This window comes from Falco biarmicus, chromosome 2 (assembly GCF_023638135.1).
Source record: "Falco biarmicus isolate bFalBia1 chromosome 2, bFalBia1.pri, whole genome shotgun sequence".
NCBI lineage: Eukaryota > Metazoa > Chordata > Aves > Falconiformes > Falconidae > Falco > Falco biarmicus.
Window position 1 is genome coordinate 19825343 of NC_079289.1, and position 15846 is coordinate 19841188.

General features: G+C 37.5%; 1 protein-coding gene across 17 annotated transcripts in view; it reads left to right on the forward strand.

The window, feature by feature from the left end:
* ZMYM2 (zinc finger MYM-type containing 2) overlaps window positions 1-15846 on the forward strand; it is a 91982-nt gene that overhangs the window by 16906 nt on the left and 59230 nt on the right. For 7 of the 17 annotated variants that reach the window (XR_008820000.1, XM_056327088.1, XM_056327082.1 and 4 more), the window contains 3 exons: window positions 3469-3583; window positions 4875-5725; window positions 13486-13771. Coding sequence is in view for 13 of the 17 variants with exons in the window: in XM_056327088.1 (XP_056183063.1) it covers window positions 4885-5725; window positions 13486-13771 (1127 nt within the window). In the remaining 4 variants the exon portion in view is untranslated. Of the gene's footprint in view, window positions 1-3468; window positions 3584-4874; window positions 5726-7505; window positions 13772-15846 lie in introns of those variants that run through there. The other 10 variants (XM_056327090.1, XM_056327085.1, XR_008820003.1 and 7 more) reach the window with 9 other exon arrangements.

The following is a 15846-nucleotide window of genomic DNA, read 5'->3' on the forward strand; positions in this document are numbered from 1 at the left end:
TCAGGCTTCTTGGGTACTCTTTAAGAAAATTTTACAATTGTAAAATTGGCAAGAAATGACATTTTAGACAAACCTTTGCTGTGATATAGCTCAGCAGCCTGTCTTGAAGAGGCATACCTAGCAAAAGGTAAATAACAGGGCAAACGTACTGGGGGAAGTTTCGTGTATAATTCCAACATCTTCTAGCTCAGAGACTTCCTGATCTTGTCTTTATGGGGTTTGGGGGTCTTTTTAGATTGGTTGTAGACTTCATCTGGTCAGTTTTTAAATGGCCTTCATGCTCTCAAAAAGTCCTAGCTGCTCCATTTTGTTTCCGTTAACTGCGTTCCTCACACTTAACGTTTTTCTCATTTTTTAAGTCAAATGTTGAAGTAATCAATTATTATTTTTGTTTTCTTTTTAATTCCTCTGTTGAGTGCTGTCTGGATAATTACATCTTGAATTATGTTGTATGGTTCAGAGTTAGATCAGGAGGAGTTGGCTTTCCTACTTGCTGGTTGCCGTTGACTGAGTTGTCATTTTCTCTTCTCCTCCCGAATATGATATTTCTTCTAGCTTGCATATGGGCTTTAAATGCAGCACAGTACCTGTTGAGGTAAATAATTTAGTTAGGATACTGTGCTTTCCTAGCAGAAAGTGGTATTCATGCACTAGGGCAAATAAATTCCTCTCTTCTTGTTCCTGTGTTTGTACCTTAGTTAATACTGTTTACTGAATTTTGTTCATGTTTTGAAGATGGCTCATTTCTGTATTATCTCAAAAGCAGTTTTTCAGTTTTTCCTTTTTTTATTCATAGGCTTCTAACCTTTATGTGGAAGCACTTGCACATGCTGGTCCTACTTTGAATATCTGTTTCAAGTGCCTTGTGTTAGTGGAACTGTAGTTTTGGCTGGATTTTAGTGACTTATTTTGATTTTTTTTTTTGTGACTTTTCTCCAAGTGCACATAACCACTGTGCTCTTCTGTCACCTTTATCCCAGGTGTCATTAATGGCACTTACTGTAAAGGCTTTTAAATTCCAGTTCCTGCTTTACTTAAAGTGGAGCTGATTATTAATTTTTTTGGGGGTAAACACCCCCCCCATGTAAATCTTCGCAATACATGATTAATTTAAAATTCTATTTTATCATTCAGCAGTGGAGTTAAGACTTGGTCTATGGAGCGTTACCTAGCTGGCTGTCTTAAAAAGCTGTAGTATTTGCCATCCTTCTAGAGAAAGGATGCATTTTGCCTTTTATTTTTTCTAGCAATTAAGCCTGAAATGTAGCTGTGGGATTGTAATTTATTTCAGCATTGAAGACTTTTATACATGAGTGATGTAGCCTAATTTAAAAGGAGGACACACAAAACCTGATTCAGGAAGGGCAGTTGTATATTGGTAGTGCATCTGTTTCCATCCAGCTGTAATTTTGGTGCCTGTGAGCTATTACGAAGCCTTGAGCTCATTCTGCAGCAGTGTTGAAACATGTATTTTCTGCAGACTTAAGTCTCACCAGCTTGTGTTCTGTTGTTTTTTCCCCAAGTCTCAACAATACATCCAGTAATCAGTCTAATCAATCTTACAGGCTTCTAGCAATGGTATTTCTATTGTTAAACATCATTCACTGCTAACAGGTGTGAGGTTTTTCACGGTTTCCAATTCTAAACCTGTACTTTTCACTCTGTATGTAGATCATTCTTTTTTTGGTGGTTTTTCATTTAGAAATACTGACCGTGATATTGCTTATGTAGTTTTTGTGTTTCTTCTGGGTACTAGTGTTTTTAGAAAACAAGCTACCTAATTTTGTAAATTTTTTGGAAAAAAAAATATTTGAGGTAGTTTTGTTGCTGAATCTTGCAGTGGTAGGAGTTGATAGTTGTGAGGAAATACACAGATTTTATTTATGACTGTGCACTAACAGTTTAGCACAAACTTCTCTTATTTTTATGTCATACCTAACAAATACAAGTCATTAAAATCTTTAAGAGCCTTTGTGGAAAAAGTAAATACATTTAGGCAAAAAGATACATGTTTTGGGTCTTACCTGCTACATATTATGTGGATGTACTGTCATACAGCCTGAGTCTGTCTTTCTGGTAAAGATCTGTAGAAACAGGAATAGCAAAGGTTTGAATCAGGCCTGAGGTACAGTCTTGGCATAGTCTCATTTCTTTTTTGCTCCCATCTGTTCAGGTATATTTAAAACTTTTTATAAAGCTTTATGTGTTTGTGATGCTTTTGTCCTTGTAGAGAAAGAAAATATATGGAATAAACCTGGGAAACTTTTTAAGAATCAATGAGTTGAATTAATTCTTTTCAGCAAAAGCTGAGATGTAGGAAAATCTAACTTTGAGTTATTCAGCCCTAGAGGGGAAAAAGATGATAGGTAAAAGAGAATATTGGATTCAATTAATCTTTAGTGTAACTGACTGATTTCCAAGGAGGTACAAGCCAACTGCATTGATAATACTTTTTTTTTTTTTGTAAGAAAACCTCTTTCATTCCAGTTGAATGTTACCTTTATTGCAGTTCAAATGCTATTACATAATGGCATTTGGCTGTAAGGCTAACATAGGAAGGAATTAAAAGGTGGTCGCCTCTCTTCTAGGATTAATCTGGCTCACAGCTTTGCTGTTTGGTTGTTGTCCCATGTGCCCCTCCCTTCCCCCCCTGCAGTTAACAGACAAGAGGATGTGAATAATGTAAATGCATAGAAGAATTTTTAAGGGCTGTCCTCAAACAGTATATAATTACACAAGTTGATACTCTGTGTTTTAAAAAATGTCTGCCATGTGTGGGAAACTGAACAACTGTTCTGGTCTGGACTTTGAACATTTTCAGTCTCTTTATGAATGATCACATGTTAATATAAGCTATGAATGCCTAAATCTGTGCTAAGTATCACTGCAGTGTATATATACAATTTGAAAATTATTAGCAATTTAAGGTTTATATTGCGTCGAAAGCCTGATTTTTAATGCATGCTCTGTAATTTTCATATTGCTCTATCTTAATTTTACCATAGTATGTTCTGCTACAAGCATCAAGGAGGTTGACATGCTAAAAAGCAAAGAAACATATCTGCTAAGGTTTTTTTTCTCAGTAGCTCAGTTTAGTTGAACCATTTATTTCCTTAATAGTCTATTGCAGATATACTTCTTAATTCTAATGCTTGATTACTTAATTGCAGGTATGTCTGTCTGTCTCTTACCAAACACTGTATTTTTTCCATCTATCTATAAATCATCAAACAAAGAATTCTGGAAATGTGATGTGACAGAGTGGAAAATCTCAAACAGTACTGTTGCTGCTTTACACGTGGCAGCAATAGACTGACATTCTCTTTCTAGTGTTGTAGGATGATAGTGCTGAAAGTCAGGTTTGAACTTAAACTGTAAATTTAGAAGGAAGTCAGTTTAGTTGGTAGAAGAGGTTTGAGATGAAGAAACTGTTCTGAATACCTAATGTTTGTTTTACCCCTGTTTCAGAGCACAGTGCTTTTGTGGAGGGCAGCAAGTCGATACAAGACGGGTTCCTCAAAGGAAAGAAAAGTTCTTGGAGCAGCTTATTAAGGTAAACAGATTGCAGTGGATCTCTGGATGGGTAAGTATTGATGAGCAGGATATTTCTACTTCCTTTATTTACCTTCCCTTATAAAGAATTTATAAAAAAGCACAGAAAGCTACTTCTAGCCTTTCAACAAAAGCTCAGTGATGTCACACATTGCTGTATACTCTAAGGCATACCCAAATTATCATGTAACTGTATTTTTCTTGTGTATATCAAGATCAATTTAACTTACCAGTTTTTAATACAGATGCTTTTTAGATAAGTCTTAAGTCCTTTACCACCAATTATACACCAGTTTGAAATTACAGGTACAGAAATAGTATATTCGGGTTGCCTTTTATAATTTTGTAAATTAATGGTAAAATTGACAATAAACAACAGATTCCCTGAACGGAACAGTTAGTAAAAGCAAACAAAGCCCCCAGGCAAAGTAGCTGTTGTGATGGAGCCTGAGGAAGCACTGTTTGCTCTTAAAAAGAAAAGACAGAAAGTTGTTGAAAGCTGCAGTGGAACATGAGGTAGTAAGTCAGGATGTCAAATGAGCTGCCTCTGGTAGTGGCTATAAATGAGAGGTTGTTGTGTACCTTCTGATGCTCAATAATTATCTATTATTGTTATGTGTAGTAGTTCTGTATCTCTTGCTTACTTCTGTATTTGATTTATATTGGGGCCACCTAAGGAGCTTTGGTAGTGTAGGGTTGGGGGAAAATCAGTCAAATTTCAGAGTTGTTAATACGCAAAATGATGTTGCTTGGGAGAGTTTCTTTGGTTGTTGTTGGGTGTTGGTTAGTTGGTTTTCTTTGCTAGGTTGCTATGTGCATCAGTCTTTTATTGTATAAATTTATTTGTATTGAAACTAACTTTTAATAGGAATGAAATTTAATAGGAATTCAAATTTTCTTTCTGCATGTCTAACACTTGATCTTGCTTTGCAGTCTAGCAAAAGCAGAGTTACAGGATCACTGTGTGTAGATGTGAGTGGGAAGGGGACTGAGAAATCAGGATCATGTAATACATACTATGAAAAATTCTATTTCCTATGTGTGTATTGCTAAACATAATGATGTGTAGCTATTGTGTGGGAAATGTTGATGATGGCAGTACTTTTTTGCCCAGTATAGGATTAGAAAGTAAATGAATGTTAAGACATCCAAAGAAGAGCACAGAGAAACTTGGGTTTTTCTTTACATGATCTCAGGAAGAAGAAAGAGTAAAATCTGGAACTATTAATTCTGTAGTTATTTTTAAGAACAGTTACTGAAAAGTTGTATCTTACTCTGAAGTTGGGTGTGTTTTTTCTTGCTTTATATTTTTCTTTAAACAGCAGATCTGGAATGGACACGAGTCCTCTGGGAGGATTAGAACTGTCTGAACATACTCCTGGTCTACTAGGGAATACCACCATGGCAACAGGTCTTGCAAATGTAGGAAATACGTTTGGAGGCCCACCAGGTTCTTTAGTATCTAGACCTAATAAATTCCAAAACTCGCCTATAGAAGATGACGATGATGTAGTTTTTATTGAACCTATACAACCTCCGCAAAATTCTACATCACTGATAGCAGATCAAAGGAATGTTGTGTTTACATCATCAAAAAGTGAAGAACTGCAAGGGAATGATTGCAAAATGCTTCCTCCTCCAAAAGACTTAAATTCTCAGAAGGGGAGTATAAGTGAAACTATTATTATTGATGATGAAGAAGATGTTGAAACAAATCAAGGACAAGAGAAGAATGCTTCCAGTTTTAACGAACGAAGACTTCCAGAGTGTAAAAATAGAACCAACGATACGGAATTCTCAGCTTCCAGTTTTTCAAGAAGTAAGGTAAATTCAGGAATAGGTAATAGTGGTATAACCACAGAACCAGACTCTGAAATTCAGATTGCTAATGTTACTACATTAGAAACAGGTGCTGTGAGCTCTGGTCATTTAGAAAATGCTCAAGGGCGTGACATGAACTTAATGATTACACATGTAACGTCACTGCAGAATGCCAACTTGGGAGATGTGTCTAACGGACTGCAGTCAAGTAATTTTGGTGTTAATATGCAAACATACACCCCATCTTTGACTTCACAGACCAAGACTGGTGTAGGACCTTTCAATCCTGGTAGAATGAATGTGGCTGGAGATGTATTTCAAAATGGAGAATCTGTGACTCATCATAATCCTGGTAAGTTGCAATTCTGAACGTTTCCTTAAAAGCTGAAAATAAATAATAGAACCATTGATTAAAATATTTTTGGCAGTGGCACTGTTTGGTTTTTTAGCTTAATTCATGTAGAAGATCGTGGCTCCCTTCGTCCCCATTACAACCTTATCTATGACTCTGGAATGAAATATACTCCATGATATAATGTATCAGGTAGTGTAAATTATCCTGGTTTAACAGTTAGCAATACCTTCAGATGTTTTGAGACACAAGTATTTGTATCTAAAGCAAAGATTTCTTGGTGACTTAAGTGTACTGGTTTAATTGACGCAAATAAATGTTAGTGTATATATGTAACTTTTGTACCTTTTTTGAACTTTTTAATGGAGTTCTATGACTAGTATAATGCATCAAAGTTATATAAAGTATTACTTTACTGATCTGTTGTCTTGCCATCTGTATATAATTTGTCATGCAAAAAACCTGAATTTGAAAGTCTGATCATAAGTTGTAAGTAGCTAGCTGTCATAATTCATTGCATACTGAGCAATTCTTGGTATTTACAATGCTTAACAAAATGAGGTCCAAGTTATTTGTAGACTTGCTTGTTCTTGCAGTAAGCTTTACACGCTTTATAATTGATAAGTAGTCACCTGTGATAATATGTATTTGTATTATGGAATATTAATTAGTTTGAATTGGCTGGGTTTGTTCGATATCTGCATATAGCAGCATATTGTTTCCTGACTTAGCAAGTAAACAGGTAAAAGTTTGCTAAAAGCCAAATGGAGCAGTGATGTGTGGTCTTCTGGAATTGTTATTCTACAGAATTTAAGCTTTCACATAAGCAATTTCAAACCTTCCAAGTTCTAACATGGTACTCTGCTGCCCTGGTAGGCTAGAAGTGGGGGGAAAAGCCAAATGACCACTTTTGCTACAGGTTTAACTTCAGACTAGATTATAATTTTACTTCAAAATTTAAAGTAAAGTAAATTTATAAAGTAAAATAGACCCTTGCTAATGCACAATTTCTTAACTTATACACTGATTAAAACACGTGGATTTTTTTAAAGCTGTTTTTCAACTAATATTTAAATAGCACAGTTCAATTTGGTCATATGTTAGGAAATGTATTCTTTGCACAATTACCAATGCTTTTCATATTGTGTTATGGAAATGGCAGTGTGAAACTAAACTTGTAAGTTGGATGTTTAGGTTGTGGGTTTTTTGTGTTAATCTTGAAACTGATTTCAGAATTTGACTTCTGAAGTTGAAAGCTGGGAAGTTTTTATAGTCTGGATGTCTCACTGAATAACTGAGAAATTCAGTTTGTAATCTTTTAAAACCAGCATTCCTGTTACTGCTACTTGATCCCTTAGACATGGGGTATGATTATTGTGTTATCACAGATAGTCGAGTAGTTGTGGCTGAGAACTTGAAATTATTACATTACCTTAAAATAGTGCTTTTGTTTTTGTTGGGGAAAGTACATCTTAAGAAAATTAGTGTGTGCTTTCCTTTAAACAACTGAACTTTTTATTTTTTGGTGCGAATAACAGAGACACACCAGACTCTTGCCCAGTATGAAGTCTGATAGGCTGGGACCATAGCAGTATTGAAATAGATTGAGTTCAGAGAGACAGGAGTAGTGTCTGGGAGCCCTTGTAGGGACCTGATGAAAAAGACTCCCTCAGAAGGGAGGGAAAAATAAGTTTAGAAGTGGATATGACAGAAGTATTTCAAGATGTACATATATAGGATTTTTTTTTTATGACTGTGGTCTTTGTATGTGAAAAATAAGGAGCAGTAGGTTCAAAAGGAAGCAGGAAAGGTTGTCACAGGTAAAAGGGAAGAAGAAAAATGCCAAACGAGGAACTGGAAAAATGACAAAGAACATAAGAAGAAACAAGAGGGAAGAGGGAAGACAGCTATAGTGGAAATGGCTTTTACACAAGAGAAAGCCTGAAACACGGTAGGTGCAGATCGTTTACAGGTTTTTGTACTTAAAAAGATGGACAACTTCTCAAGATAAGAATTTCAGTTTTGCTCTTTTTGCCTGGAAGTTGCCTCCTTTTTCTTCTAGAAAATCTTGTCAGTAGAAGTTAACTCTGCCTGTTTGAAACTTTGGCAATATGACAGGAAGCATTTGATCTTGGATATGTTTAGTACGTTCTACACAGTTCCAGTCTGACTGCTAAGGATAGATTAATCTTTCTGGATCAGTGGTGGTGTTCCATCTGTTCTGACTTTCAGATTTTTAAAATCTTGTCAATGGACGTGGAGACTCCTGCTTAGTTAATTTAAGCCTACTGATGATAAAATGCTTTGACTTGTATGATTGGAAGATCATGGATTGAAAAATACTGCTTATAATTCAGAAATAGAATGTAAGAAGTTGGATGGGAAACTTTTTTTTCGCACAGGTATCTCAGCTTTCTTTAGGGATTTACTAGTTAGCATTTGCAGAATGTCAAAACTTTGTGTAAGGAATTAATACATCAATTTACAGAGCAGTTTTGCAAGTCTCTGAACTAGTCCATTATCTGAAGACATTCTAGATTGCATCTTGAGCATTCATGTTTGCTTCCTATATAGAATATTTGAGTTTTTAAGTATTGAAGATGCAAACACCTATTGTTTCCAATACTTCTTTTTTCCCCTCTGTTGTGAAATTGCTTGGAGGGGGGGAATTGTAGGTATAATATTATAATTACTCCAACCCCCTAGTGCCAAAGAATGTAGGACATAACGACATATGCATGTTGTTAGAAAACAGTAGATCAAAATTGTTGATAGTGAGGCTTTGGCAAATACATTACATGTATTCATATTAGAAATAGCATGGCCAGCACGGCTAGGGAAGTGATTGCCCCCCTGTACTGGGCACTGGTGAGGCCGCACCTCGAATCCTGGGTTCAGTGTTGGGCCCCTCGCTGCAGGAGGGACGTCGAGGGGCTGGAGCGTGTCCAGGCAATGGGGCTGGGGAAAGGGCTGGGGCACAAGTCCTGTGAGCAGCGGCTGAGGGAACTGGGGGTGTTCAGTCTGTAGAAAAGGAGGCTGAGGGGAGACCTTATCGCTCTCTACAGCTGCCTGAAAGGAGGTTGTGGCAAGGTGGATGTTGGTGTCGTCTCCCATGTGATAAGTGATAGGATGAGAGGAAATGGCCACCAACTGTGTCAGGAGAGCTTTCTGTTGGATGTTAGGAAAACATTCTTCACTGAAAGGGTGGTCAGGGATTGCAACAGGCTGCCCAGGGAAGTGCTTGAGTCACCATCCCTCAAGGTATTTAAAAGATGTCTAGATGTGGTGCTTAGGGACGTGGTTTAGTGGTGGATTTACTTGGTAGAGTTAGGTTAATGGTTGAACTCGATGATCATAAGGGTATTTTCCAACCTAAATGATTCTGTGATTCTGTATGACGTTTGGAAGACTTCTTCTGGATCAGTGTTAGTACATTCCCCTCTGCTAAGTGCTTCTACTGTATGGGAAGCAGTAGGTGTATTAGAGAAACTTCTCTCCAACATATTAATTCAGAACTGAATGTCCCCTGTAAGCACTGGAGGACGTTTGATAGATTGGGTTGGGTTGGAACAGATCTTTCACCTAGTCCAACCACCCCGGCATGGGCAGGGACATCTTTCATTGGATGAGGTTGCTCAAAGCCCCCCCTGTCCAGCCTGACCTTGAACAGTTCCAGTGATGGGGCATCCACAGCTTGCCTGGGCAAGCTGTTCCAGTGTCTTGCCACTTCCATCATAAAATATTTATTTCTCATGTCCAATCTAAATCTACCCTCTTCCAATTTAAAAACGTTGACCTTTCCCTGTCACTACAGGTCTTTGTAAAATGTCTGTCCCCATGTCTCTTACAAGCCCTCTTTATATATTGAAAGGCCACAATAAGGTGTCCCCAGAGCTTTCTCTTCTCCAGACTGAGCAACCCTGACTCTCTTTGCCTTTCTTCACAGGAGAGGTGTTCCAGCCTTCTGTCATTTTTTGTGGCCCTCCTCCGGACCTGCTCTAACAGGCACGTGTCTGTCTTATACTGTGGACCCCAGAGCTGGATGCAGCACTCCAGGTGGGGGTTTCACCAGAGCAGCGTAGAGGGGCAGAATCACATCCTCTGACCTGCTGGCACATTCTTTTGATGCAGCCCAGGATATGGTTGGCTTTCTGGACTGCAAGAACACATTGCTGGCTCATGTCCAATTTCTCATCTACTAGTAGCCCCAAGTTCTTCTACACAGGGCTGCTTTCAATCCCTTAATCCCCCAGTTTGTATTGATATTGAGGATTGCTCTGACCCAGGTGAAAGACCTTGCGCTTGGCCTTGTTGAGCTTCACATGGGCCCATTCCTCAAGCCTATCAAGGTCTCTGGATGGCATCCCTTCCTTCTAGTTTATCAACTGCACCACTCAGCTTGGTGGTATCTGTAAACTTGCTGAGGGTGCGCTTAATCCCACTGCCTGTGTCGTTGATGAAGATACTAAATAGTGTCTTCATCGCACATAGGAATAAAACAACTCCTTACTGGTTTCCACCTGGACATGGAACCATTAACTGTTAATTCTTTGAACGCAACCATCCATCCAATTCCTTATTCATCAAATCCATGTCTCTAGTTTAGCAGCAAGAATGTGGAGGACCATATCAAAGACCTTAGAGAAGTCTGTGTACATGAGTTTCAGGTGCTTTTGGACTGAAACGTAGGTTTTATTTCTCTGAGTGGAATCTGGTTTTTTTGCATCAAAACTGCTCCAAAACCAGAACCAACACCTAGTAAATTGAGGATGCAGTTCCACATTGCCCTGATATGAACCAGGTCATTAATGCAGATGTAGCTGACTATGTTTCAGCAGCTGCATACCTCTGTAAAACTTTAGTACTGTCTTTCTTCCCATCTCTGTCCCTAGTTGTGCTGATAGTTTTTTCAGCTTTTTTTAAAAGGCATAATTTTGAGACTTTTTTTTCAAGATGGCTCCACAAATGAATGTTTTGGTGCAAAAGAGAATAAGGAGTAATTTATAGCAGTTTAGAGCAGGAATGAGTGAGAAAGAATTGGAACACCCTGAACAGCCGTTATAGTAAGAAGAAATGGAATGTGAGACTGTACAGTCTCATAAACCTGGCCGTTAAGGAATTGAAGATGGGAACCTGAAGGATGAAGACATAAGGGCAGTGAGGTGTGGTAACTCATCAGGAATCAAACACCGCCTCAGTTCAAGGACAGGAAAAACAGATTTTACACATTTGTAGGGAATGCCAAGTGGGGGAGGTAACATGGTTAAAAATCAAGATGTGAAGAAAAGTCACAATATAAAAATTAATATCTATGAACATGTGGTGTAGAAGAAGTGAAAGCAAAAAAAAGGGGGCAAGAAACTATTGTGGTATGTTTGTGGAAGGAGAAATGCAACAAAATGTTAATGAAGGGAGACCACCTGTAGCCTTAAGATACCAAGGAAATACTGAAATAGTGTTGATGAGGTACTGGGAAGTCATTATAAGTTTCAAACCTGAGTTTGCTAGGCTCATTTGGGTTTTCATGAGTGGCAGTTGAGTGCTACTGGATATATAAGCATGTGTAACTTTACTGCATGTGCTGTATGTTCCTGGTAAGGGATGCAGTGTTCTCCCAGCTGAAACCTATGAGAAAAGAAGAGAATCTCAAAATACTTTGAGGTGTTAAGGTACTACTAGGATATGAATATATCTGAAGTAGTAGACATAGCAGTATAGGAAAGTTTGAAGAGGACTTTCAATTGGATTTTAACTTTAAGCTGTGGTGTAACATACCTTAGTTTGGCAGTATGGATACTCATACCTTCAAAAGTAATAATGATTTCAAGAGGAATGTGTTTTGTTCTGCTTCCCTTCCCTCTTCCTCTCATCCCTTTGTTCCAACTCTTATATTTACCCATAAGCATTACAATGGGTAAATTTCCAGTTTGTTTTACATGTCAGAGAAATAGGACAGCCTTGGCAGCTACAAAGTCACACTGGAAAATGATCTTGTACTTGCTAGAGGAATGTGTGTTGTTTGTTGCTATAACAAGGATTCTTGGAACTTTGTCTCTAAAATTAATTGTAAAACTATGCAGCAGAATAGGTCGCTAATAAAACTCTCATGGGGAAAGACAGGACTTCAGAAAATAGGATGAGGGAAGGGTGCTTTCTACTTAATGAGTGATTATGGACCAAGATAACGTCCCTTACGAACAAGGTATGGGCAGTTGCTGAAGTCTATAGGTTAAGGTTTTTGTTATCTGAAATTAGAATTTAAAATATTTTTTCTTATATTTGGCTGTTAATACTAGTTGTGATAACACTCCAGGAATACACTTGAGTATTAAGACATTCAAGACTTGAGTATTTTTAGTTACGGTAAATGCTGTGTTTACTCTTTACTTAGAAGTAGTAGCAAAAGTACTACCTAATACAGTAATATTTATGCAGGTCTTAACTATTCAGTAACAGTGAAGTACTGTTCTCAATGCTGGGAGTAAAAAGCTTGAAAGACAAGTCCCAAGTGCTGTGACAGTATTTGGGATAGCTGACACATATGACTGAAAATGCGTGTCAGTGTTTTTTATGATGGAAGGATGTTCCTGTTCAGGTTTTAATTCACGTTTAAGTAATGTATGATTTCTGGCATTCTTCAGAAGCTCAACTTTCTACATTCTGATGATAATTATTTAAAATGAAAGCTTATGTTCTGAAGAAAAGCCTAGAAGTTGCATTTTATTGGTTTGTTGTGTGGGTTTTTTTTTCCCCCAGAACTGTATATTCTGCTCCAAACCAAGATACCAGGCATGTCTTTTAACAGAAGCATGTGATCTTTCTAGATGTATTTCTGGAGATGTATTTTTGGTGGAGGAAAAAGTTTTACTGAAGTTCATGTTATGCAAGTTACTTTGTAGTGTGTTATGCTACAAAAGATTGGGCAGAGGTGACTTCGTTCTCTAGTAGTCTTGTCCAAGAATACAGATGGAAGACTGGTGGAATCTGGAATAGAGCAATACGGGTTTGTGTACTGCCAGAACTTAATAAAATACTATTTTCTAGGTTCACTGATTTCTACTGAGGAAGACTTGGAACTCTCATGACACTGCCAGTTCGCACATTAAGTGGTATTCATTGTACTGAAAAGGTTATTGACAAAACCAGGAACACTTACAGGAATCAGTGACATAAATGCAGATCACAGCTGTGGAGTCACTGTGGTTTGTTCTGGCTGCAGGCTGGACTAGAAAACTAGTATGGAGAACGGCAATTCTAGGGTTTATCACTGAGGCCGGACACATGATGCTTGTTAAAACTTTAGAACAAAATAAGTAATGAAAATCTCAGATTTCATGTTCTTAGAAATTTGCGCAGTTTGTATCTCAAACCTTAGTTTAGAAATTCCATGTTCTCTGTTGGTATCACTTTTTTTTTTTTTTTTTAACCCCCCCGTTGGTAACCGTGGTTTTGTTTGTCTGAAGATAAGATGGCCAGTTTGCAAACCCAGTGCAGTTGAATGGAGGTCTGAAGAGCATGTCACTGGATGTAGGATGGGACCATTGATGGGAACAATTTGTTCATGTTCTGAAGCTTTGTAGCAATGGAGATTGGTACCATCAAACAGTATTTTACTTTAAACCTGCATTTCTGAAATCTTTCTTCTGTTAATTGTCAGTTAAAACAGAAAAAATATTTTATTATGATACATCTGTGTATATTACTATATATATGTACATGTCTGTTCACTTTTATGTTTGGTTGGTTTTTTTGTCTTGAAGATTCTTGGATATCCCAGTCAGCTTCCTTCCCTAGGAATCAGAAGCAACCAGGTGTGGATTCCTTGTCACCTGTAGCATCACTTCCTAAACAGATTTTCCAGCCTTCTGCTCAGCAGCAGCCTTCTAAACAGGTTAAAGTCACGTGTGCAAACTGCAAGAAACCTTTACAAAAGGGACAGACTGCATATCAGCGAAAAGGATCAGCTCACCTTTTTTGTTCTACTGCCTGCCTCTCATCATTCTCACACAAACCCACTCCAAAGAAACTTTGTGTTATGTGCAGAAAGTAAGGTTTTTTTAATTTTGTTTCGTATTAGCAGCTAAATCCAGTAATACTTGAAATTCTCATGCATGTATAAAAATTGCTCCATTAATGATACAGAATCTGACTACACAAGCGCTTTGTAGAGTGTCGCTTTAATGTAGTTTGGAAACGCTGAATTCACTGTGTCTGCTGTAACAAACTGAAAAGTCTCTCAGCTTTTGAATTTGGAGTATGGCAGATTGTTTCTATGAGAGCCAATACACTAAAAATTACTGTGGTTTTTTTTTTTTTAAGACAAGGTGTCCAAGTTGTAGTCATCTTGTGACAACATAAATTCTTTATATCTGAAGTCTTTTATGAAAAAAAAAAGTGGACCTTGTGTTGTATAGAAAGCATTCATTTTGATAAATGAAGATACAAAATCTTCAGATTTTTAGGAGGAGGAACTGATACTTGCAAGACGCTGAAAGAAACACTGTTGGCAGTGCGGGGGAGAGGGGAAGCCATAGACTTTCCCCATGGTTGGGGCAATTATGGGAATTTTTGAAGCTGAAGATAACCCTAAATGAGCAGTACAGAGAGTGACAAGCATACCTGGAAGTGGCCTATGCTAAATTATTGGTTTGACTTGTAATTTTTCATTATTTCCCAAACTTAAAATTGCCAAAGGGAAGTCTTCTGTAATTATACTATTCTAGCGTTAGGTGTACAAAATAGCTGTACTATCTTTTTCTTTCAGTGTACTGATTACTGAGATACCACTTTTTCGTATTTTTCAGTAAAGTCTCAATCCACTACACCCTGTAGTAACACTGGTTTAATGATGAAATGTGGCTGAACTAAAGAAGGCTTGCAGTAAAGACAGCCTTCATTAATGTATATTTTGGAGAGAGCGATCTTTGTTCGATCGCAGATTTAAACTTGGTGAAAAAATTTTACTTTGGTATGCAGTGCGGTGGATTAATGGCTGGTTTGTATTGAGATGTAAACTATTGTTATGAGTGTGTCTTTTTTTTTCTTTTTTCTTGAGACTTGGTAAAAATAAACTATAAAAAGTATTGATATATTGATATCCTGCGTATACCTTGGTACACTGGAAACCTAGCAGATTTAACTTACTTTAGCTTTTTCTGAATACATGTAGAAGCTCAATTTCTCAACCTTCACCCCTACAGAGCTAGTTAAAAACACTCTGCACTCTTTGTTGGCCTGTACATGTTTATACACTGGTGGGTGTTTTTTGTTTTTTGTTTGTTTTTTTTTTCCCCCAGAAGTAATCTGGTGATTACCATATTCAACTAGCTGTATTATATATAACGATGAAGATTAGTCTAATCTTTTTGACTGAAACCTTGAAAACTTAAGGCTGAATCTGTGCTCTTCTTGCTACGTGGGAGGTACTTATTTGTGTGTTGTAAGAGGCTACGTAAAAAAACCTGCCCTAAATGAAAAGGCTTTATTTTTGAATGATGAGGAAAATACTTTATTTGTAGCTTTTGGAGGTAGTTAAAATATGTTTAGTGTATTTGATTTCTAGGGAGCCTCTGTGAAGTCACCTTTGATGATTTTTGAGGCGATGTTGGTCTTCACTCGTCCACTAGAATGCAGTTGCTTACTCTATCACAGTTAATTGGAAAGCAGTGTATGCATGAAACTGTTCCTCTGTAGTGAAGCCCAATCTCACCCAGCCTTTATCACTTTATTGCCAAAGCTTTGCTACCTGATGGTGGCAAACCAGGTGCTCTCTGCTCTGTACTTACATCTGTGTGCTTTCCTATTAAAGCAGACATAATATTGTCAGATTGTGGTTCACTGAAAGGATAAGGGTACTCTAGGAAAATCCAGGAGATCTTGAATGTAGGTTGGATAGATGATAATAGTTGACAGGTCATAGGTCAGAAATTCGGAGGTAGTGCTCAGTTTTATCTTTAAATACGTACATACTTTAAGTGGAAAAGTGAAGCCTATAGTAACTTATTACATAACCCTATCTGAAAAGTCAGAATTCTTATGTATTTTATCATAAACCACTCTTGTAGCACTCTTCTGAACCTTTGTAACTATGTAAGCAATGCAGAATTATAAGAAGGAAAGTG